The sequence below is a fragment of the Anguilla anguilla genome, chromosome 6 (assembly GCF_013347855.1).
Source record: "Anguilla anguilla isolate fAngAng1 chromosome 6, fAngAng1.pri, whole genome shotgun sequence".
Classification (NCBI taxonomy): Eukaryota; Metazoa; Chordata; class Actinopteri; order Anguilliformes; family Anguillidae; genus Anguilla; species Anguilla anguilla.
In genome coordinates, this window is record NC_049206.1 from 9,872,959 (window position 1) to 9,895,022 (window position 22,064).

The 22,064-nt window shown below is 41.9% G+C and overlaps 1 protein-coding gene across 2 annotated transcripts; it reads right to left on the reverse strand.

Moving 5' to 3' along the window:
* Nucleotides 1-2,574: 2,574 nt before the first annotated feature.
* On the reverse strand, nucleotides 2,575-6,717 carry glula (glutamate-ammonia ligase (glutamine synthase) a). 2 transcript variants are annotated; one of them, XM_035421499.1, is made up of 7 exons: nucleotides 6,573-6,717; nucleotides 5,658-5,842; nucleotides 4,708-4,869; nucleotides 4,440-4,586; nucleotides 4,200-4,327; nucleotides 3,749-3,948; nucleotides 3,330-3,648 (listed from the first exon to the last, which is right to left on the reverse strand). In XM_035421499.1, exons 2-7 carry the CDS (start codon nucleotides 5,821-5,823, stop codon nucleotides 3,330-3,332), a joined length of 1,122 nt encoding a protein of 373 aa, XP_035277390.1. In that variant the 5' UTR covers nucleotides 5,824-5,842; nucleotides 6,573-6,717. The 2 variants fall into 2 exon arrangements, with proteins under 2 accessions (XP_035277392.1, XP_035277390.1); XM_035421501.1 differs by lacking the exon at nucleotides 6,573-6,717 and having other exon boundaries at nucleotides 2,575-3,648; nucleotides 5,658-5,823.
* Nucleotides 6,718-22,064: the final 15,347 nt, after the last annotated feature.

Consider the following 22,064-nt stretch of genomic DNA (forward strand, 5'->3'; position numbering starts at 1 on the left):
TGCTGGCCCCTCCCCTGCTGGACAGAGAGGGGACTAGTGAGAGTAAATATTTTTACCCTGTGGAGAGGATTTGTTCAGAGGTTTTTTTTTTTGTTCTTTTACAAAAAGCATGATCTTGTCTTGACAGATCCACCCTGAGAAAAACAACAGTAATGTTTTTGGGCTTGAGTTCCATGTTATAGAGTGTATTTCAGGTTTGGTTGGCTCTGTTTTATGCTTATGTACTTCAACAGTCTGTTTGGATCAAGGTAATATGGGGTCTGCAAAAAGCCGTAGAGCTAATGATAAGGCGAAGAGAGGTTAAGGGTTTGGACAAGGGCTCAAATCTACTTTTTTTGCCTGGTCAGCTTGTTTTGTCTTGAGTGAGTGTCTGTGAATTCTGTCAGCCATTTTGCCATTTATCTCTCCTTTCTTTGTACATTAAAACACAAAATGAATGAAAGACTGAAATAATTCTTTGTTGATGGTGCTGTGCATAGACTATACTAAAAATATCCGTGTCATCACATTTATTTAGTAATTCCTTCTGCACAATGCTCCAGTTCATTACATCACACAACCCTACCAATCCAGTAGGCTTTGGCCCAGGATAGCAACATGTGATTTTTAAAATAGCAGAATAACAGGGTGCAGCTTCCATTAGAAGCATTTGTAAGCTTTCTAATACCTGAATGCTATTCTTTAGAAATAGGATCTAAATTAATTGTAATTAATTCCAGGAATGCATGATTGCCACTGATGCGTTGCAGAAAAGGCCTGTAGGCCTATATAATTTTGATTATTGTAAATGTCATGTACCCACACTCTATCAAAGGCTTTTTTTTTTTAAAGGAATAATATATGCAAAACTACAAATATGTTTTATGAGTAAAAAACCTATAACTGTGCCATAATGTGCTATGTGTCTGGTTCGCTTAAGCATTATAGGCACTGCAGTTATGGAAACCCAGAACAATTAGATTTAGTTTAAGACATTTCCCAAGTGCAATCTTTGATTGTCTGGACATGTAGCAGGGAAACTACTCAGCTTTGTAAAGATGAAAGGCTGAGACAGCTTTTCTAAGCTCTGAGGCAAAACTATGCTTTGATAATATGCAGTGACAGGATCCTCAGACAGATCTGTGAAGAAATATTTCTTACTTGCAGTTGTGAATGCATTTATTGAATCGATAATATTTCCTCAGACATTATTATTAAGAAAATGGCAAAACTTTACTCTTGTAACGATAGTTACTGACCCACATGCATATTCATGACCAAGCACAACTAATTGGTCAAAATTAATAAACTACTTAAGACAATTTTTAAATCAATATCTAGCAACAAATCCACAATGAAGCAATTCAGATATTAGCAATAAGGGATAGGCCGCCATTTAATCAAACAAAAAATTCATTACTCATTTTAGTTAGTTTGAGGAGGCCATTCGTAAATCTTTCTTTGGTATTTTATCATAAGGTTTAATTTGAGCAAAGATGGGTCACTGCATTTCAAGAAAAGTAGGTTTCTTCACTTCCTCACTAAGATGACGCATGCTTTCAGACACAGGATTTTCAGCCAGAGGAACTTCTAATCTAATATCGTCTTGTGATGTCATAGATGCTAACAAGATGTCACGGACTCTTGCTTAGCACGCAAGCCAAGCAGACGGCATGAAGGCAGTTTCAGCTGGCCTGTAGTCATTTTTCAATTTCTTCACTGGGCATATGCGAGCAACAGCACCATTCAACAAAGTCTTGTTTGTATGGTTTCCTTAAGAACAAGGCCGTCATGAATAAACAATTTAACTGTATCTCTCAGTGGAAATGTGGCTTCCTGGTTATTCTGGTTCACTTGAGGGGCAAAGTAGTTTGGAAAAAACAAAACAAAAAAAATCTCTAAATTTCTTTTAAATACCAACAGGCCTTATGGAAAAAAACAGCTCAGGATTTTTACTTTAGGGATCAGTTTTGTAGACTTTCATAAGTGTTTCTAAAGCCTTCAAGAAGTCTTATTTCTAAATGCATTAAATGCCTAACTATTTTGGAAAAGTTCAGTAAAATTCAAAGCAGAATGTGTCACCACACCATTTCAGTCCATTGTTTTAAAAAGAGGTAACAATTGCCCCAGAGTAAGGAGACAAAATCAGCCACTCATTTCAAGAGTTCCCATACTCAAGTTATGGTCAAAACATTTTAGCTACATAGTACATTGATCCCAGTAGCCAGTCTTTAGAGTAAGCTACAAGTCTATGTAGACACTGTCATTTGACTGTGGGGAAAGTCCATTTCAAATGTACAATTTTGCAATTTGAGTGAAATTCACTGAATTAAACTCCTCGTACTAGGCGATTGGTAAAAGAACGCTCTTGGCAGTTCATGAGGCCGTCGGACTATCCAAACACACATGTAAGTGAGGTCTGGCTACTGCGAAGGCTCGTCTTCACAACATACAGAATTACGGTTTACACTGAAGCAAGGAATGAGTACAGTGCTAATTTCCCATTCATCTCCAGTACTGCCAGTCGAGTCACCTTGACAACAGTACTCAAAGCAAACTTGTCCTTCGGTTCAAGGAAAGGGTCAGAGGCGAAAGTCGTGGTAAAAAATATAAACATTTTATTATTTTTCATAAAAAACACCAGGTTCAGCAACTCAAGATTTACCAAACAGGTGCCAAAGTCTAAAACGCCAGACATCAGGGAGAAGCAATCAAGTTCAGTTTGATAGGAATTCTACAAAACGTAGACAAGAGACCCACATTTACACAAAACAAATGCATTTTTTTTTTTTTGGACCCTTACTTCAGTGTACCGTACACAACCCAGTGAATCCAAACGCAATTCAGTACACTTGTTAGTGTTAGTCACATCAGCATGCTTGAAAGGCAGGTCAATACACAAGTACAGAACTAGCCATGACAATGAAAATTTCAGCAACCTTCCAAAGCAGTTAAACTATGGCTGCTCTAACCTTGTGTCCATTTCTTTCCATTAACCCCAGCAGGGGCAAGGTAGGCAAAGCTCGCAACAAGGGATTTCAAGTCTTCATAGTCCATTCCCCTGTTCAGATATCAAGCTGAGGACAAACCATGCCACCTGCCACACCCCCTGAATACTCTCTGAACAACTGATATTGATCGATTATTTTAATTCCACGTGGTAAGTTGACCAGTCAACTTTGTGCTACTGAAGCTGAAATTCAAAATATCTTTAAAAGCAAACATACAGTACTAGTTAAGACCTCTCAGCCTTTAAACACATGGGATTTAATATGTATCAGGAAGGGAAAGGAGTGAGAAGAGGGTGGGGGTGGGGGGTCAGGGAAAAAAATTCAGTCCTGGGGAGGAATTTAATTCTTGTAGTCCATAGGCTCATCACCCTCTTCGCTGAGCAAACACGTGCGGATCAGTGCTTCCGTGACGGCGTAGGGATCGCAGTTGGCCGAGGGGCGGCGGTCTTCGAAGTAGCCCTTCTTATCCTGGCCGACTGTGCGCGGGATGCGGATGCTGGCCCCGCGGTTGGCCACGCCGGCAGAGAACTCGTGGATGTTGGACGTTTCGTGGCGTCCGGTCAGGCGCCTGGCGTTGTCCAGCCCCCCCTTGGGGTCGTAGGCGCGGATGTGGTAGTCGTGCCTCTTCCCCAGCTTCTCGATGGACTCTTCAATGAACCTGCGCACAAAGGGGAAAAGGGTTAGCTCAGAAGTAGCAAGGATTTCTACCTCTAAATTATAAAAGGGAGTATTGCTTCTGCAGTATGATCTGAGCTTACTTGAGCCCGCCATCTTCCCGCATCTCCTTGGTGCTAAAGTTTGTGTGGCAGCCAGCGCCATTCCAGTTCCCGGGGATGGGCTTGGGGTCGAACGAAGCCACCACGCCAAAGTCCTCGCAGACCCTGTGCAGGATGAAGCGTGCAGCCCACAGGTGGTCTCCCATGTTGATGCCTTCACAAGGGCCAACCTGGAACTCCCACTGAACAAAGAGAACCGGAAAGTCAACGCACTGCTGATGTGAGCAACAGCAAGGTAATGGTGTACTTAATGCAGGGCTGCCCAACCCTGTTCCTGGAAATCTATCATCCTGTAGTTTTTCCCACTCAGGGTTGGGCAGCCCTGAGGTAACAAGGCTCCCCACAGTACTCAGGATTCAAACAAAACATTTTATTCATCCTGCGGGGATTTATCAGGATGTTAAAATGCAAACTGTACAGCTGATGTCCTTACCTGTGCAGGCATGACTTCGGCATTTGTGCCACAGATCTGAACCCCAGCATACAGGCAAGCTCTGTAATGGGCCTCCACAACGTCTCTCCCATAGGCCTTGTCCGCTCCCACGCCACAATAGTAAGGACCTGCACAACACCAACCGTTCAGATGCAATGCATGCCATAGCAGCAAACACGCTAGTCCACAGAAGCCAGTGCTAGCATCACGGTCAGCTTTCTGAATAAGACTGAAACTTACCTTGGGGACCCGGGAAGCCGTTTGAAGGCCAGCCAAAGGGGTGACCGTCAGTGCCCAGGATGGTGTACTCCTGCTCCATGCCAAACCACGGGTGCTGATTCTCCACCATTTCCATGATTTTGTTGCAAGTCTTGCGGAGGTTGGTTTCTACGGTACGACACGGGACAAATGGCAAACGTTCACACCAAATCCTCTCGCAGAGCCCGCAACGGGAGCAAGCTGTCCACAGATAATGTGATCAAAGGGCGAACAGGTGCTCATCCCTTACCTGCAGGCTTGCGGTTGTATTTCAGCACTTCGCACAGGACCAGTTTGTTGGGGTCTTTGCGGAAGGGATCCCGGAACATGGCGGAAGGGATCAGGTACATGTCGCTGTTGGAGCCCTCCGACTGGTATGTGCTGGAGCCATCAAAGTTCCACTCCGGCAGTTCTGCGACGGTAAGGAAATTGACATTTAAATAAAAGCAGACAAAGCCTTTGAGGTGTACAATTATGTGGTGTTTGCCTCCGTAACAGCACATCCAATAATTAATAAAATAAAAAAATGCTAGTTGTGGCACCAGTGTTAGCACTTTAAGATCAAATGGGCCTTTGACGCTTTGCGACAATTCAATAAGGAAGTTTTTGGAATAATGTTACATGGAGCACAGACTTGCAACAAACATAAGTATGCTCATTAAAATTTTATTTTAATTTAGCAGGCCATTATCCAGAGTCCGTTGAAGGATAACGTATATATATGGGTCTGTTATTCTACACTGCAATTATGTACTCTAGTCGGTGCATGTCCTATTCATGCAGGTTTCTGGACAAACTAATTAAAAACTTTAAACAAGAACATTTCACTGGGGTAATTACCCAGTTACACTGTAGCAGAGGCTAAGCAAACTATGGAAAGTTCCAACCCCAGTGATTCGTTATAGTTTCCCCTGGAGTTTAATAGTGGGATCAGCGTTACATAAACGTAGGCTACAGGCAGCCAAGACCAGTTTTGGAATACTGGAGTTGGCAAACTACAATGCATGTTATTCGGCAGATCGAGACATAAGCAAATTAACATTTAAAAAACAAGTCAACCCTTTCAACTAAATTAGGTTATATTTAACACAATTACAAATATGTCCCCACATCCAAAAGAAGTGAGGTGTATGCACTGATCGGGAAGGCATACATTTTACAAATAAATTAACGTTCCAGCAGCACAATTCAACGTTTTACCTTCGATGCTCTTGGGCTCTGAATCCAAGGTTCTGGTCTTGCAGCGAAGTCCCTCCCCGGTTCCATCAATCCAGATGTACATTGCTTGAACCTTATCCCCCTGGGGAAGTTCCATGTACTGCTGTTTCACAGCTTTACTCAAACTGGAACTGGCGGAAGTGGCCATCTTAACTGCTATAAGACACCTAGGAAAAACAAACATAGAATCCTCAGCCGAATGCATAACCCCGCTTTGAAATACAAAACCGATCAGGCTAAATATTAGAGATAGGTCTGATACACAAGACACAATCTGGACGGTTAGTTTCTAACCCCGAATGACTAACGGAGAATCCGCATTTATGCATTTTAGAACATATTCAGTTGTCTACAACGTCACAACAAAGACAAAGGCGACATGCACTTGCACGTGAACAAAATGAACAGTTGATTCGCGGTTTCAATTTCGAACAAAATTGTATAGCCACAATTTCCAACACAATTACCACTAAAATAAGCGATGGACTGCCAACGCCTTCTTTAACAGGACCAACTGTTGTAGCAAAGACACTACGATAAACATCCGTGTGTAGGGAACACGGAGACGGACTTCCCCATCAGTACTGATGTAGTCATGGTTACATTAGCTACACCAGTAATAGCTAGCGATATTGCATCACCCTGAATTTACACAATAAAATTAAACACCCCCGTAACAATTCACTCGCAAACTAGATAACTACTTTTACAGTAAGAATGATACATTCTAAATGAGAAATCTGAAAATACTACAGGTCGAACAGCATCCCAAAAGTAAGCATATAATAGCCAAAAATCACTCAGTATGACACATCCCCTAAAGCACAAGTTTCATAAGTACACGAAAATATCAAATTAATGTCAAAAATGTTCAAAAGATTAAAGGCAGCCAGTTACCTGAAATTAATTTATAATTAAAATAGAAGAAGGGGAACTGGTGAGTCCAGTTAGGGGTTTTCAAATATCCCGATTCAGTCTCTCTCATCCTCTACCCCAGAAACCAGTTTCACTCAAATTTATAACGTGAAGAATTGGATCTCAGCGCTTCTGATTGGTCAGAAAGAAACGTGATCTGTTCGTGTTCGGGTGGTGGAAGGCACATGTGGTGTTTTCGTTGGATTGAGACAATCGCGAGGAGCAATTTCGCCCCCTAGCTGAATTTAAGTCAATTGTGTGCTGTTCGAATGTGGAGTCTGATGAATAATTTTACGAATGTATACATATTTTCAAAATTAAACGGAGAAAACACCATTCAAAGTTTGGTTGCAATATTTAACACATCAGAATCGTATGGTTTTGTGCACTAACGTTGCTGACCCAATTTAAACGTTCTATTGTGAATAAAAGTCCTAGGATGTTACCTAACCTTCATGAGAATAAGAGTACCACTACTATTAACACCAAAGCGCCACCCCGTGTTCTTAAAAAGAAGAACCGTCAAAATAAATTAATACTGTAAATAAAAAAATAAAAAAATAGAAAAATACATTTCGTAGTGTTTACAAAATGGCAACATTTGCATTTGAAGCGATTATAAATATCCCTTCATATTCCCTAACATAATATTCAAATCTTGTGTCATTAGTCATGAGAAATATTTATTTTAAGGAAATCACAGCTCATTCCCATTTGCTTCTGTGTGCTTTTCAGCGTGGTTTAACATAGTGCATATAGACTTTGCAAAAAATACAATAGATTAATTGTTATACTGAAGTGTTATGTATAGATTTAGTTTGTGCATTGCCCATTTATGCATATTTGTAGACAGGCTGATTCAAAGATGGAAAAATGTGAACATTTCAATGGGTTTATTATTCTCAGTGTAGCTGAACCTGCACAGGCTGTGGAAAGTTCCAAATCCAGAGATTTGTTTTGATATTAAAGTGAGCTCGGTATAATTGCGCAAGATAGGCTGCAGGACAACCAAAGGACAAACACTGGGTTATGTAACACTGGGCGAGCAACTGTAATTACAATACTCAGCAAAGGTAAAAGCCAACAAAAATGTCTAGACTAGGCCTGGGTGGGATAAATACATGATCTTCTGCCTGCAGTGAGTTTATACTGGGATATATTAACTCATTGAGATACAGAGGATGATGTAGATAGCATTTACTGTATTCAGCATATTTTATTTAATCCAATAGGCCCCGATGAACCGTCTTTTCTTGATTGATTTTGTGAACAGGTTACTTGCAATGGTGGCACATGTCTCTTTCCAAATATATGGGAGACACTGCTGCATGGTGGTTTGGGAGGGGCTGGGATTCAGTGGCTTTTATTTTTTGACTTTGGCCCCTCCATACACTACCTCTGTGTTTTGGAATAAGTTATTGCTTTAGGGTCCAGAATGAGCTATCTCACTGTGGGTCTACTGTAGAAAAACACTTGCTCAAGCTGGCCACAGTAATCCTAAATTTTGCTGGGAAAAACAAGGAGTCGATGACAAAATATATCTGCAACTAAATGTGACGAAAACACAATACTGCATTGACTATTACAGTCCAGTTGACATTGACAGTCCAGTCCATCCTCTATTAGTTCGAAAAAAATTTTTTTACATCTTTTTGGAAGAATATTAAATATTCAGGGGAGGGACAAACAATGCAATAGAGATATTTACAGAAAATGTAAAAATGAGTGCATGTATAGTTTAAAGGTGTATTGTAATTTACAGAGTGTACTTTCAAGTGTCACTGCCTTAACATGTCATGTGCCACAGCAGAATGCTGAAAGTGTTTGATCAGGGACATTTTATAACCTCAGTGATGTATCTCTGAGATTATCAAATAGTTTTTCAGGGGCATCAACAAGCACCTCACATCAGCTTGTTGTTATATTGCATGGATACGGTAATCTACTTGTCTGCGGCCATTCTAAACCTCTCCTGCAGACATAAAGGCCAGCTTGTCTGCTTACTGCTTTAAAAAGGAAGGAAACCACACAGGAAACAAAACTGACTAAATCAGGCTCGCTCCTGCCCTGCGTCACAGCCAGACTCATCAAGCCCAGCCCCTGACAAGGCAAAAGGGAAACCAACGGCGACTGCCGATTAATTTAGGCTCATGATTTGTCCAATGTAGATTAGAACTGGTGTTCGGGTGTGAAAACGATTAGTGCGTTGACTGAAACTGATTGTAATCTGACTGTGTCTTTGCAATCCCTGAGCTGACACGAGCACAGATTCACCGACTGTCCAGTGCGGTGCGCTGTAGATCTTTACGCGCATGAATATTTACGGCTTCAATATACCTGAAATTGGGTTTGCTCTATTTCAGGCTATGCTATCAATGTGTCACTGAGTGCCATCTTTTTGATGCATTATTTCATCATCAGTTTGTTATACAGTGATGTAGCTTGATCTTGCCTTCGCTGCCTCATGGAGCAGTTTGTAAAGATGCTGTCACTATGCAAATATGGAACAGAAGCTATTGATTTAGGGTTGTAGGCCATGAAGAATCTGAAATGTGATTTAGCTACTGCACAGTCCAGCGTTTAAGTAATGCTGGTTGCTTGTATGTGAATCCTACCGATATATCTATTTCATTAATTTAAGAATTGCAGGATGGTAAGCCTTTTTGTATTGTGTGCATGTATCGGACAAGTGTTTCTTGCAGCATATGTAGGAGAACACAGTCAAACAAAACAGCCTAAGCTATATTGTACAATGGAGCTAACCCACAGCAGAATCCCTGAATAAAGCAGTACTGTTTCTCAAAAAACCTTGCAAAGAAACCTTGCCCAAAAAAATCTCTCACATACAAATGATTACTAAACCAATTATGTGTTTACTACATTTGCCCCCACACAGTGCAGTGTGCACACAGATTCAACAATGCAATCAAATCAAAACAATATGTACCCGTATTGGTAATGGCTTAACTGACTAGTCAATTTAAATATAGAGTAAGCACCAAATGTACAGTACTGGCCACATATGACTATCATAGATTGACAAAGAGATTAGAATTATATCATGTTCTTGTTTTCCATTCTTTTGCAGAATGGAAAGAAAAGGTTTAAAATATTTGTAAAGGCAGTGTAGCTAAATGGTTTAAAAGTGTGAGAAATCAAAAATGACTTATGCTATGCCAAAATGTAAAGAGCTGTAACCCCTGTTATTCTACCATAGAGGTTTTTTTTGCCATATTGTTTTTTCTCCCTGTAAATGTCTCTCTACTGTAGATGTCTGGACCGTGTCCACTGTACTTACTATCTGATAAGAGTGAGCTGAAATTACACACAACCAGATAAACCAAAATCCTAATTTACTGAGCACCAGTGCGATCTGCTGAATTTTTAATTAGTCGGGGCACAGATGGCATTGTGCCAAGGTAGAACGTGTCCTCAAATGACTTACTGTACATCACTGCTTTGTGTACTTTTAACAGAGTACTCCCATTGCTCCATGCCCCACAAGCTAAGTACAAGGCTTTCATCATATTTGTGGAAAGCAAGAGCCATACAGTGCACCACAAGAGAGCTGCTGGTAGCGGGCGGCTAGGAGGTGCTTGTGCAGTGGCTACTCGGGCAGCGTTTGGCAGAGAAGGTAAGATGACAGCAAATGTCTCCTACTGCTCCCAGGCATAGTTGGCTAATAACAATGTTTAATCTCGAACCTGATCTTAACTACTGAGTTCTGCCTGTGCTGGGAGTAAGCTCCTGTGGGAGACCCACGTCATTAAAGAGCTCATTGTAATGACAGCAGTCGTCTGTTTATACGTGGGCGAGTGCCGTCCGGTATTTGTTTAAACGATGTTGCGTGTTTGGAAACACCCTGTGTGCCCTCTGTAGTTTTGCATATTGTGCACAGAGAACTCACCTCTCCATCAGTACTGTACTGACCTGTTGTTAAGGTTACAGGGAGAAACTGACAATCTGAACACATTTACTTTTTGCATTGCCTGAGCGAATCCTGAGGAGATTTAACTAATTTGATCGTCTTTAGATACAGTATAGTGTGAAATGTGCTAAAGGAATTAAACCGGGTGAGATGTTTAGTTAGCATAAATGGCAGAGCAGTCTTGTAGAGAGAATATTTGCAGACTTGCAGATGGCAGAGGAATGATTCAATCAGCCTTTGTCATTAGTCCTATCTTACAAATAAAAGCAAGTGTTTGTTGTCGCAAACACAGTTTAGCCAGTTCAGCAATTGCCAAAATCAGCTCATAAAATTCTGTTTTATGAAGAGACAATGTAGCATTTTTTGTACTTTAAAGTTAAAGCGCCTTTATTAAATCCAGGCCAGTATCCTCTCTGTAACATGTCAAGGGGACAGGAGGTTGTAAATGCTTTAAAAGGTAGCAATGTGACAGCACCCTTTATGGCCTATCCTCCAGATTCATTTCAAAGGAAAGCAGATCGTTTTGGGGCCCTACCGTAACACAATTTAACTATGCAAGAAATGTATGATATAATAAAAAGAATTAGTTTCAGTACTCATATTCAGTATTCTCCTCAGAGCATTACATTCTGAAATTACCACATTTGTCGTTTCCCAGGAACATTATTGAAAAAAGCAGGCGTGTTTTTCTGTGAGAAAATTCAGTGTACTCGTTATTGCATGAGTACACATTATGCTAAATTAAACTTACACATGCAAATGTACTTACAGTTTTGCATTTCATGTGAATTTATTTGTGAATTAATATACAGGACAAATGTTGACTGAATTCAGACCTAGGAGTTTTTTACAAGAGGAAACTGAGAAATTAAGTCAATTTCAGTGATCTTACTGCGCCATCTAGTGGCCAAATCTTGTCAGGCCAAGAGATGTGGGGCATGAAGTATTCTTCTGGTCCCTAACCAGGTCCTGGAAGTTTTCAGTTTAAAATCAGCAACCAATCCAGACCCAAGATGTCACTAATTTAATTGATAATTTAATTATTCAGCAATTAAATAATAGCAACCCTGGAGCTCTCAGTTTTAGTCAATTCTGTAGTGTATAGCATATATATGCAGCAATTCTGTAGTTCAATGGAGTAGAGTAGAGTACTTGCATTGAGGATTGAGGAGGACCCAAGTTTATGTTGATGGGATGCCGATTAAAATAATTGTTTGCTAGTAAGGTGCTCTTTTTTGCCATGTGCTCCACAGTCACACACATGGACAACGTGCTCTAATGGGAGAGAGGTGAATCGGCCTTGACCTCATGAAAACGTGCTGCCTAATTTTCCATGACCTCTGTCAAGCCTGCGTCTCATTTACACGCCATTCAGAACGAACTCTATATCTCTGCACATTTGGAATTCCCAGTGGTCTGTATATGCACATTCATTGCGGCAGCCTCCGCTATTGATCCAGGAGAGTGCATACACGCGTGCGCTCTCCTGCAAATTACAAGACATCACTGTTACTTCTTATCACCCCGTGGCTCACAAGTCAGGCTCACACAGACATGAGTCAGAGGAAGACACATTATAACCTTCAGTTTAATTTCAAAATTTAAATAACGGACTTTCACATTCAGTGATTCATGAAAGCAAGCTGACCATAGGTGGGAGAATATGACATTCAATGACTGTAGGAACTGACTGTGTTGTAAAATGTACTGCATAATATGACAAACCGGTGCGTGGTTTGACCAGCACGAATGTGTGTATTGTATATGTCATTATGTATTATAAGTATAAATCTGACCACTATTGTATAGTACCAGATTCCCAGCACTGCAAAAGCGAATTCAACTTGGAATTTTTCCGGTCATATATCTGCAGGCTAACTGCTCATGCAGGATTCCATTATTATACTGATGCAATCACATGAGAAAACACTATAGATATCACATCAGTGCTCCTGTCTTCTCTCTGGCCCCATTCAGCTGTGCCTGGCCTGCACTGTGTGGGCCTGGGAGCCCTGGCGATAATTTGTGTTGCCGCTGAACATCTGCAGGTTCCCCAGACCTCAGATGAACCTCATCAGAGACCAGCAACCCCTCGCACTGCCTCCGTGTGCTACCTGTTTATACAGAGCTACAGAGAAGTGCGAATCTCACATTTTCTGTGAGTACCACAGGCCAGCACTGGAATGGCTGGGATTTGATCTCAGACTGTGGGGCTCATCCATTTGCTAGAGGAGTGCCGTCTTAGTACATAAACCTTTACCAGGGTTGCTATGAGCATGTTTAAATTCTTTATTTGAGATCAAAGTTTAGCATACACCAAGGGACCAAAAATTTTTACATTCAGGGACGTCACACACATACATAATCAAAACCTTGCACATAAAGGACTAATATCAACAGACAAAATGCACAGAAGTAGCGAAGATTGCTCTGAGGAGCGTCATGTAGTAGCTCCCACTTTCCACCACCAGAGGGCCTTCCTCATCATCAGTTTGGCATCCTTAAAATATCAGCAAGACAAGCTTCCTTCTTCAGAATGAATATTTTATGCTCCGTTCTGGAGCAGCATTTCCCTTTCCCCCAGTGAATTAATCACACAAAGCATGCTCCTGTCAAAACTAATCTCAGTATCAGCAACTGCAGTGTGCAACAAGTTTTGTAGCCTTTATTTCTGTGGAGCCCATCTAATGAACTGCTGATGAACTACTGATATTTGCAACTCATCATTGACAGCATTTGCCCATCAGCGCTTTGTTTGTGGCCTGCCAAATATTTCTGGAAGGCGAAAGCAATTAAGGGTGTAACACAATAGTGAACAGACACGACGGTGGTTTTAATTCTCCCCCTATTTAAAAAGATAATAAACTCAGTTCTGGCTACATGCAGGATATAAAGGCACACATTCCATTGTTAATTATACCTCCATGAAAAGGTTTGGTCTCCACAGCATGAATGGTGGCGAATTAGTATGCAGAGCAATATCTTCTATATCAGAAAATTAATCTACCCAGCAATTTGAAGTAAGGGTGTTTTTTTTTTTTTAACATCATATAACTGGGACATGCCAGCTGAGAGTCCTTTAGCTCACTGTGAAATCACCCCTTTGTAAAAGATATAGGAAAGTAATTAAAAAGAGGCTGGGCATTTTCCTGGTCTCAAAGAAAAGTGTGTACAATGATTTCTTTAAAAAAAAAAAAATAAAATAAATAAATGCTGTGTTCAGTTTAGTTAATTTACAGCTAGTTTTTCCACACAGTTTTTGCATTAAGGGCCTGTCTTCGCCTTAAGGAAAAGAATACACACAATTTGTGAAGTGCCACATTGACTCTTCCTGATAGTTATCCTGTTTTTGAGTTATTGTAACAGGAGGGTATCAGTATATCTGATTCCAAGTTATTTCATATGACATTCAGCAAAGAGTAAAACAAATTTTTCAAACCGCTTGAAATTATATAAAATGTATATAACTTGAAGTTATATGAAATATGGCTAGCCTTTTTAAAATCATTTCAAATACTGGTTGTGTTTAGGCTGTATAGTAGGCTATTCGGTTTAATATAAAATGTCTTTATTATCGTAATAATGCATTTACTGTCACTTACTATAATCGAAACTGCAACTTAAGCACCCCAGTCAAATAATGTGTGGAAAAACTGTGCGGGAACTTTATTTCATGAATTTAAAACTGATGGTTTTAATTGGAGTGGTTCTCTTTTGCCAGGTCTTTAGTCGCGCCCAACTCTAAAACTGATCGAGTTGAAAATCCTGGAAGTGATGTATAGGAAGGCCTACCTGAGATAACGACAGCTACAGCGTGGCCTAAAATGAGGAAGATGGATCCCACAGTGGAGGCGGACGGCGTTGAGTAGCCTATACCACGAATTATGGACATAAAGTACAACGACCTTACAATTTTTAAGCTGCTAGGTGTCCAAGCGACCGGGAACAGGGGAAGAGGAGGAGAGTTAACGTGAGATCGGCACGAAATTGTGATGAGGTATGAGGCGAACTACGAGGAGAACTGAACAGGTGCTTTGCTTTGTTGGTGTGTGAGCACCGCTAGTGATGCTAAAACTATGATGCTAGCCAGGTAACGTTGTCGTAAACCTTCTCCCGACCGTGAAGAATGCCAGTGTTTCACATTCTGGACAGTTGTGACGACGAAGTAAATCTGTCGCCGTTTTCGTCGCAGCACTTTGGACTATCGTAAGCACTGTGCTAACATTTCTTCTTACGTGAACACTGCCTGACCCGCGAGCGTAGAAATGTGTTAACACGGTGGCATATTTATATCGAAAAATACCATCGTTGGAAAAAAGTCTATGTGCTGTAACTGAATTTAAATAAACCATACTCTGCGTATATACACTCACCGGCCACTTCATTAGGTGACAGGAGTGGCACCCGGTGTGGTCTTCTCCTGCTGTAGCCCATCTGCTTCAGGATTCGACGTTTCTATCAGCTCGAACCAGTCTGGCCATTCTCCTCTGACCTCTGCCATCAACAAGGCATTTTCGCCCAGAGAACTTCCGCTCACTGGATATTTTCTCTTTTTCGGACCATTCTCTGTAAACCCAAGAGATGGTTGCGCGTGAAAATCCCAGTAGATCAACAGTTTCTGAAATAGGCTACTCAAACCAGCCCGTCTGGCACCAACAACCATGCCACATTCAAAGTCACTTAAATCACCTTTCTTCCCCGTTCTGATGCTTGGTTTGAACAGCAGATCGTCTTGACCATGTCTACATGCCTAAATCATTGCGTTGCTGCCACATGATTGGATGATTAGATATTTGTGAGCAGATATTTGCGAGCAGTTGAACAGGTGTACCTATTGAAGTGGCCGGTGAGTGTGTGTATATATATATATATATATATATATAAATAAATAAATATATATATATATAATATATAAAATACAAAGTAAAAAAAAACATGTCAATCATACTGCGGAGTGTTTAAAACAATATATCTCTGCACCTCCTTTGAAAAAAAGTGGGTGCAAAGCAGTCAATTAGCTTTGGTTTCTGACCCCATTTATTAATTTATTTGTTAGCCACTTTCTTGCAATACAAATGTCTAGGAGGACAACAGATTCACATTGGAATATTTTCAGTACCATCAAAACCAAGAATTTTTGCAAAATAGCTCAACTCAACTCTATGAATCGTTCGTAAGCAATATTGTAACAGTATTACTTTACTTGCTTCTGTTTATATTTGATTTTTCAGACTCAAAAATGATTAATTTTATTTGCACCCAGGAAACTTCTGGCACAATTTTGCATGCTTAGTACACAGCTGGATATCCTTTTAAGGAGCAGGGATTCAGTCTAATTTACGTATGGCACAATAACCATGGCGATTCGGGATTATATGCCATGACCTGCATGCCATGCTGGCACTAAAATTGATCGCCGGAGTAAGTAAGTAAGTAAGAGAAAACTTACAGAATTATAGAGTGCCGCTTCAGCCAATTTCCAATTAAGATGGAGGACAGTATGTTACGTGTATCTGAGAACTATTGACAAGTGACTATTGCTGCAGTTATGTATTTATGGACCGCTGAACACGCACGAGGCCCCTGGCTCCTGGTGATCCGTTCCCCCGCCGTCCAGATGAAATATGTCCCCAACAGGCAAGGCCGCTGCGGCCATTAAACGGGTAACTTGAGCCGCTCCATAAAGCTGTCCGACGGCTGGCTTGACGCACCAAGGTGAAGCGCCGCTGGTGAACCGCCGATTCTGAACCAGGACAGAGCAGAGCGAGCTGTTTTCTCCCCCCCCCGTTTTCACTCATCTTAATATTGGTAGATTCTCACGGTTGGTCGGGCCCAAGCCATAAAGCTCAGAGCCGAAGCGTGAGAGGGCATCTGTAATACTGTGTCAGATGACTCAAATGAATAGGGTGACTACAGAGGGGATCACAACACTGTTTTTCTATTTACATTGTGGTTATCTGATTACAAATCTTTTATTTTATTTTTTTTTTTAGGAAGGTAGCATTTGGTACTTGTTTTGTGAGTTATTTTTTTCCCCCATGTTTTTCTAACTCCATGACCGGATGTTCTGTTACCATCCCAGTTGGTGATAATGAGTTTTCCCCCAACCTCTGCTAATGTTTGTGTAGCATTCGCATTGAGCAAGCGGGACCGTTATCCCCTGAACTGTTTTTCCGAATATCGTGGAGGGGTGACCTGACACACGAGAGCTGGTTTCACGCTAACAAATACGAATCCCGGGAGCTAGTGAGCCGGGGGGTGACCTTGAAACAGGCGGTGTGATGGCCGATAATGCAGTGGGGGAAACACACGTGCATCGGACAGCACAGTGCCTTCCGCTCTTAAAGGGGAATGATGGCCTGGACCCCACGGCCACACTCAGCTCTTCACAGCAATAGTGTGTGCTAGTTTCATTCGACTTGCCTATTTGACACTATATCACCACAAATGATAAACTATACAAATGGACCGTATCATTAATGATATGCTGTAACTGACATATGGGAGACGATGGGTAGTGTAGGACAAGTGGACTTACGTGCAGTTGGTCATCATGTAGACTTGCCAGAGCCCACCGACAGAGGAAATTGTGATGACCCTGACAAACCTTCATTATGGTGAAAATTCAGAAGAAAACAACGCATTTCTTGGAAAGCTCCTTGGAAAGCCTTGAATATGACTCAGTCATTAGTGTTGTTTTATTTTTGTAAATACTAGATGAACAAAAATTCTAGATGTTAGGAACTATGCATCTCTTTAATGTGTCCATACTAATAGACAAAGTGTCAAAAAATGTTTTTTTTTTTTTTTTTTCTTTCCTGGTGATTTTTCTTAGCGATCATTCTGATTCGGTGTTCTTTGAGCGAGAAAGGCATGATTGTGGGTTTAAAGGTCCTTTGTACCGGGAAATTGTGCGTGCAAAGTTTCCGAGGAACCTATTTATACATTCCCGCGCAATGAATGTCAGAGCGAAGTGAGAGGAGCAAAGAACTTCCACTCGGAAAAAAAACGACCCAATTAAAGTCATTTCAGCTGCCTGTCTCTGAGCAATCGCCCAGTTTCATCCAGAGCCGTGACAAAAGGGCGCTGACGGGCAGGAAGTCGGCACTCCCGGGCGGCGAAAGCCACGGAGAGCCGGGGGGTTACGCGGGTATGGACCAGCCCTTTCAGGGGCGCACAATTGGGCCTGGGAGGCTATTGTTCGGTCGGTTCGCTCAGGTGTAGCCTAACTCGTAATTTCGACGCGGTAGTCTAATAAATTACAAATGAGTGATGCCAGACCCCATTTATGACAGCAGTAAATGCTATGAAATTATGAAAAAAAAAAAACTTTTCTTTTTACCGATCGCTAGAACAGAAACAATTACAATGAGCCATCATAATTTGCGATCGGTAACGCGTGGCGCCGTGGGGGTTCCATCAATAGAACGTAGAGAATCTATAGGTTAAGAAAGATCTTGTTTAATGCTGTCAGTTTGCTCAGATATGAATGTAAATCACAAATGCTTGAGAAAATTCAGGATCGTTTTATTGAAGCGGCAAATAGCATTAAGAAAGAAAGAAAAAAAACCCTGAAGAGAAGCCATTGTTGCATGTTTTTCTTCCCCCTGGTTTTAGGCCTAATAGCTGGTTTCTGACTCCTGTTTCTGGGCCTGAAGTACAGCTGTAAGTTACCACTCCCTCTCTGAGTGCGGAGAGCTCTGGGCTATTCCAGTCATCTGTGGAGTATCAGTCTTCATCAGTGTCAAACTGGAACCAGAATCACAGAGAGCCAAACATGCTACAGTCACTTGTAATTACACAGAAATCTTGGGCAGTGACAAGAAACGTGAAAGGAATGACTAGTGATATTTTTTTAGTTTTTTTTTGCCGCATGCTTAATTTGTCCAGATGGGGGGCCTAATTTGCCTGTTTGTCGGGTAACGTATGACAAAGTTGTTCGCCATTTTGAGTTTTTAGATTTTGGTGTGTATGCTTCCGCAAGCTGACCCCTGCAGAATGCAGCGATGGAAGGGAAGCTTAGCAGCACCTCCCCTTTCGCAATCGCACCTGAGGGGGAGGGGGGATTTCCTAAAATTACAGCTCCAGAACCCAACAAGAAGACCGATTTTCACTCCGAAATGAAACCCGGGATGTTCTTTTCCCCAAACAACACCTCGCTGGAAGGTTTTGGTGTCTGTGGCAACTGTCAACACGCGCATTGTGCGTAGGAGACAAGCGAGTTTTCACTTGACAAGGCGCATAAGACGTTGACTGCAGCGTTCATTTTTAGGCAAACCTAACCCAATGAAAATGGTACAAAACACAGTGGTGGAATTGAATGGAACCACAGGGAAATAACTGCACAGTATATTACTAGGTGTTGGGCGTGTCCATCACTGTAGCGAGAAGAAACTTTGTGCAGCCAAGATTGTGAGACAGTCTTGTTTAAAATGGGATTTGGGGTATGAAAAGGCTTGGACTGAAATTACTTTGATTAGACAGAGATGGGAGTGTGCCCTGATTTTCCAGTGCAACGTTTTCCATCTTTACAGATTCGACCAGCAAAGCATTTGATAAAAAGTCTGTTTCTTTCCTGTGATTGGACGGATGAGTGCAGGCCATGGGAAATACACAAAACATCTCTGTTAGTGTCTGAGAAATGGACTCACTGGCACTACCTGACAACATTACCTTCCGCTTTGGTAGATGCAGCTCACTGGAAACTTTTCTGCTGCTTTCGTAAAAGAGAACTAGGGACACCGCCCGAAATAGATAAGGTGGATCATTAGAAGGGAGCGCTGTGGTTTGCTACCGTACCTGTGTGTGGAACTGTAGGAACGGCAGATGGGTTCGGTCGGAGGTTCGGATTCATAAAGCAGCCGTTCGATGCCCTCCGACAGCCCTCTAGGGGAAATCGCCACTTGTTGCCAAGGCTACCCATGGATTGATCTTGGTCAAGATCGGCGCGAGGCCGAGATCAGAGCTGGAGGGGAAAGATCGTTTTTTTCCCCAGAGTGCCAGATGTTCGCTTTTACGCACTTAGCGAACAGAGAGCGTGATACAACGGAAAGAAACGGCAAGGAAGGGCCTCCGATTTCCATGGCGTCACGCCAAACGCCGATGCGGAAGGCGGGAAGTTCCGACGAATCCCCCGCTTCCCCTGTCTTCGGCCAAAGCCTGCCCCGCACTCGTCCGGCACGGTTGCCCTCCATCGGATCCGTACGGAAACTTTCTCGCGCCGAAGAAGCCTTGCCTGATTTCAACACGTGGCCCGAAAACGCGCTCGCGTTTCGTTGGCGGGCGTGCTGGTGGGGTACGCGTCGCGCGCGTCGAGTTCTGCTGCCGGTGCCACCTTTGGCGCGCGAGGTGAATATTCCGGTGTTTACTCTGAGGGGCGAGGTTGATGAATTCGACGTTCCCTCCGCTGATACCTTAATAACTCTATTGAGAAACCCCGTGACACTTTTGGCATTGTGCAGGGGATGTAAACACGATTGCCTTCCAAACGGCTTCCCTTCCCGTGAAAAATGACTCCTCCGCAGAGGCAGATGCTGCTGATGCTGTGCTTTTTTTGAAAAGTCAGGGAGAAGGAAAAACATAAAGACTCTTTGGAAGCGATGAGAATCATCTTTATATCTTGCCTCACAGGTGTACGGGACGCACTTATGGGGGGAGAGCCCTGCGCTCTAACAGGTCCTCCTCCTCCTCATCTCGCAGTCAGAGCTGTGGGACAGCGGGGACGATGCCGGAACGTTCCGCGCGGCCCAGAGGTGAGCGCCAGCCTCGGGAATCGCCAGGACTGCTGACTTGGGCTTATGGAAGTGAGAGTGTGTGTGTGTGTGTGTCAAACCCCCGGAATAAAATGAGATTTTATCTCGCAGAGGCCCGCACTGGCTTCATTGTAACGTTTCCAAATTGTTCATTCGATATATGGGGCATTTTTCAAGCCCGCAGAATAGAACATTTGTGTCGCGGAGTGCGCATTTGGTCTGCCCAGTGAGGTCCTTAAATGTCCGGGCTAAAATGAGAATCCCATTTTCAAATGCTGCACAGATTAACGTTATGGTCGAGGCAAGACCTTAGGAAGATCCTTTTGCTTAATTTACAGAGCATTACCCGGCATCAGCTAAACGAAAAGAACAACCCAAAGCAGGGCGGATTTCATTTTTGATTAGGAAAAAATCTGTTGATTAAAAAAAATAGACCATTTCATGAAATTTTACTTTTTTTTCATTTTCTAATTACTTATCTATTAGAAATCCAATTACGCCATTGAAAAGTAATGAGAACAGGAGGTTACTTTGAATTTAATTCTTTATGGAAGGCTTGGAAATGTAATAAGTCTGCTAATTAACTTTTTTTCTGCTTCTCTGTGCGATTTAGGTAGATTTTATTATCTTCTTTTACACTATCCATTACATTAAATACTTTGTAAGCGTGATCTTAATGATATAAGAAGATAATAGACTGAGGTTGTTGGGACTAATTAATGCATGCTTTCCAGTATTCATTTTAGACATTAATCACTAAAAAACGTTTCTAGGTCATAAAATCCTACTGGCTTACAAATGTGTCCTTTCAACAAAAAAGAGAAAGTATTTCCCTTTTTCCCTTTGTTAGGAAAGGCACTCATAGTGTTGGACCTCAAAATTGGATTTGAAATTACAGTTAATTTCTCTAATGGGTTACATTTACTCTAAAGATTTAAACTGCCTGTTTTTTTTTCTCTCCATTTCTGGCGTAACAAGGTTTTGGAACTTAAAGGACAATTCCACTTATCAGATTACATCTCTTTAAACAATGAAGCTGCACTAACAATGCGAGCCGAAACGACTGCGTTTTTGTGGTATTCCATTTGCATTCAAGCACTTGCTCATTCGACGGCCTCTGCAAAAACCTTTAAAAAAGCGCTCTTCTTAAAAAAACGATACTATACTTTTATGGCGCCGCTACGAATTTTTAATGTGGCATGAGACGATTACTTAACTTCGTTTTTATGACTTGCACTGTCCTGCCCTTAAAGAAGACAGTCTTGTGCTGACGATTAAAATGGAGACTCCGGTGAAGAAAAATTATTTGAAATATTGCTCCTCAGATTCTCCGATCTTTAATCTGTCTGGATGACTCATCTGATGGTGGGTATTCAGTCTCATTTCCTCTGCATAGGATTTATCTCTGGGCGACATTAACAGTCGCCTCACTTTAATTACAGAGTTCGATTTGTGACACGGAAAAGGGTGTGGGAATAAAAAATAACGTTCGGAAAGCGGCGAGACAATATTTTCCTCCTTTGTTGTCACGTACGATTCAGAGAGGCGCGAGTTACTCATTTTACCGCGCCTGATATCAGCAGAATCCCCACGTGCTACGGCTGCGAGAACTTCGGCGGCCTGATTAAGCCTGCCTGCTCGCGCATTCGGATCAGATTCACCGGAGCCCCCGTTTTCTCTGGCAGTAAATAAACACGCTGAAATTACCGCAACATTTACATCGCACAGTAAAACGGTGTTGTGGTGAAAGGCACAATAACTAGCGATTCACACACCTGAATACTAGATTCAAAT

Coding starts and splice junctions, on each gene's coding strand:
- glula (XM_035421501.1), bottom strand. CDS start 5,823: ATGGCCACTTCCGCCAGTTCCAGTTTGAGTAAAGCTGTGAAACAGCAG. Junction 3,949..4,199: donor CCGAAGTCATGCCTGCACAG/GTAAGGACATCA, acceptor CTCTTTGTTCAG/TGGGAGTTCCAGGTTGGCCC. Junction 3,649..3,748: donor CGGGAAGATGGCGGGCTCAA/GTAAGCTCAGAT, acceptor CTTTGTGCGCAG/GTTCATTGAAGAGTCCATCG.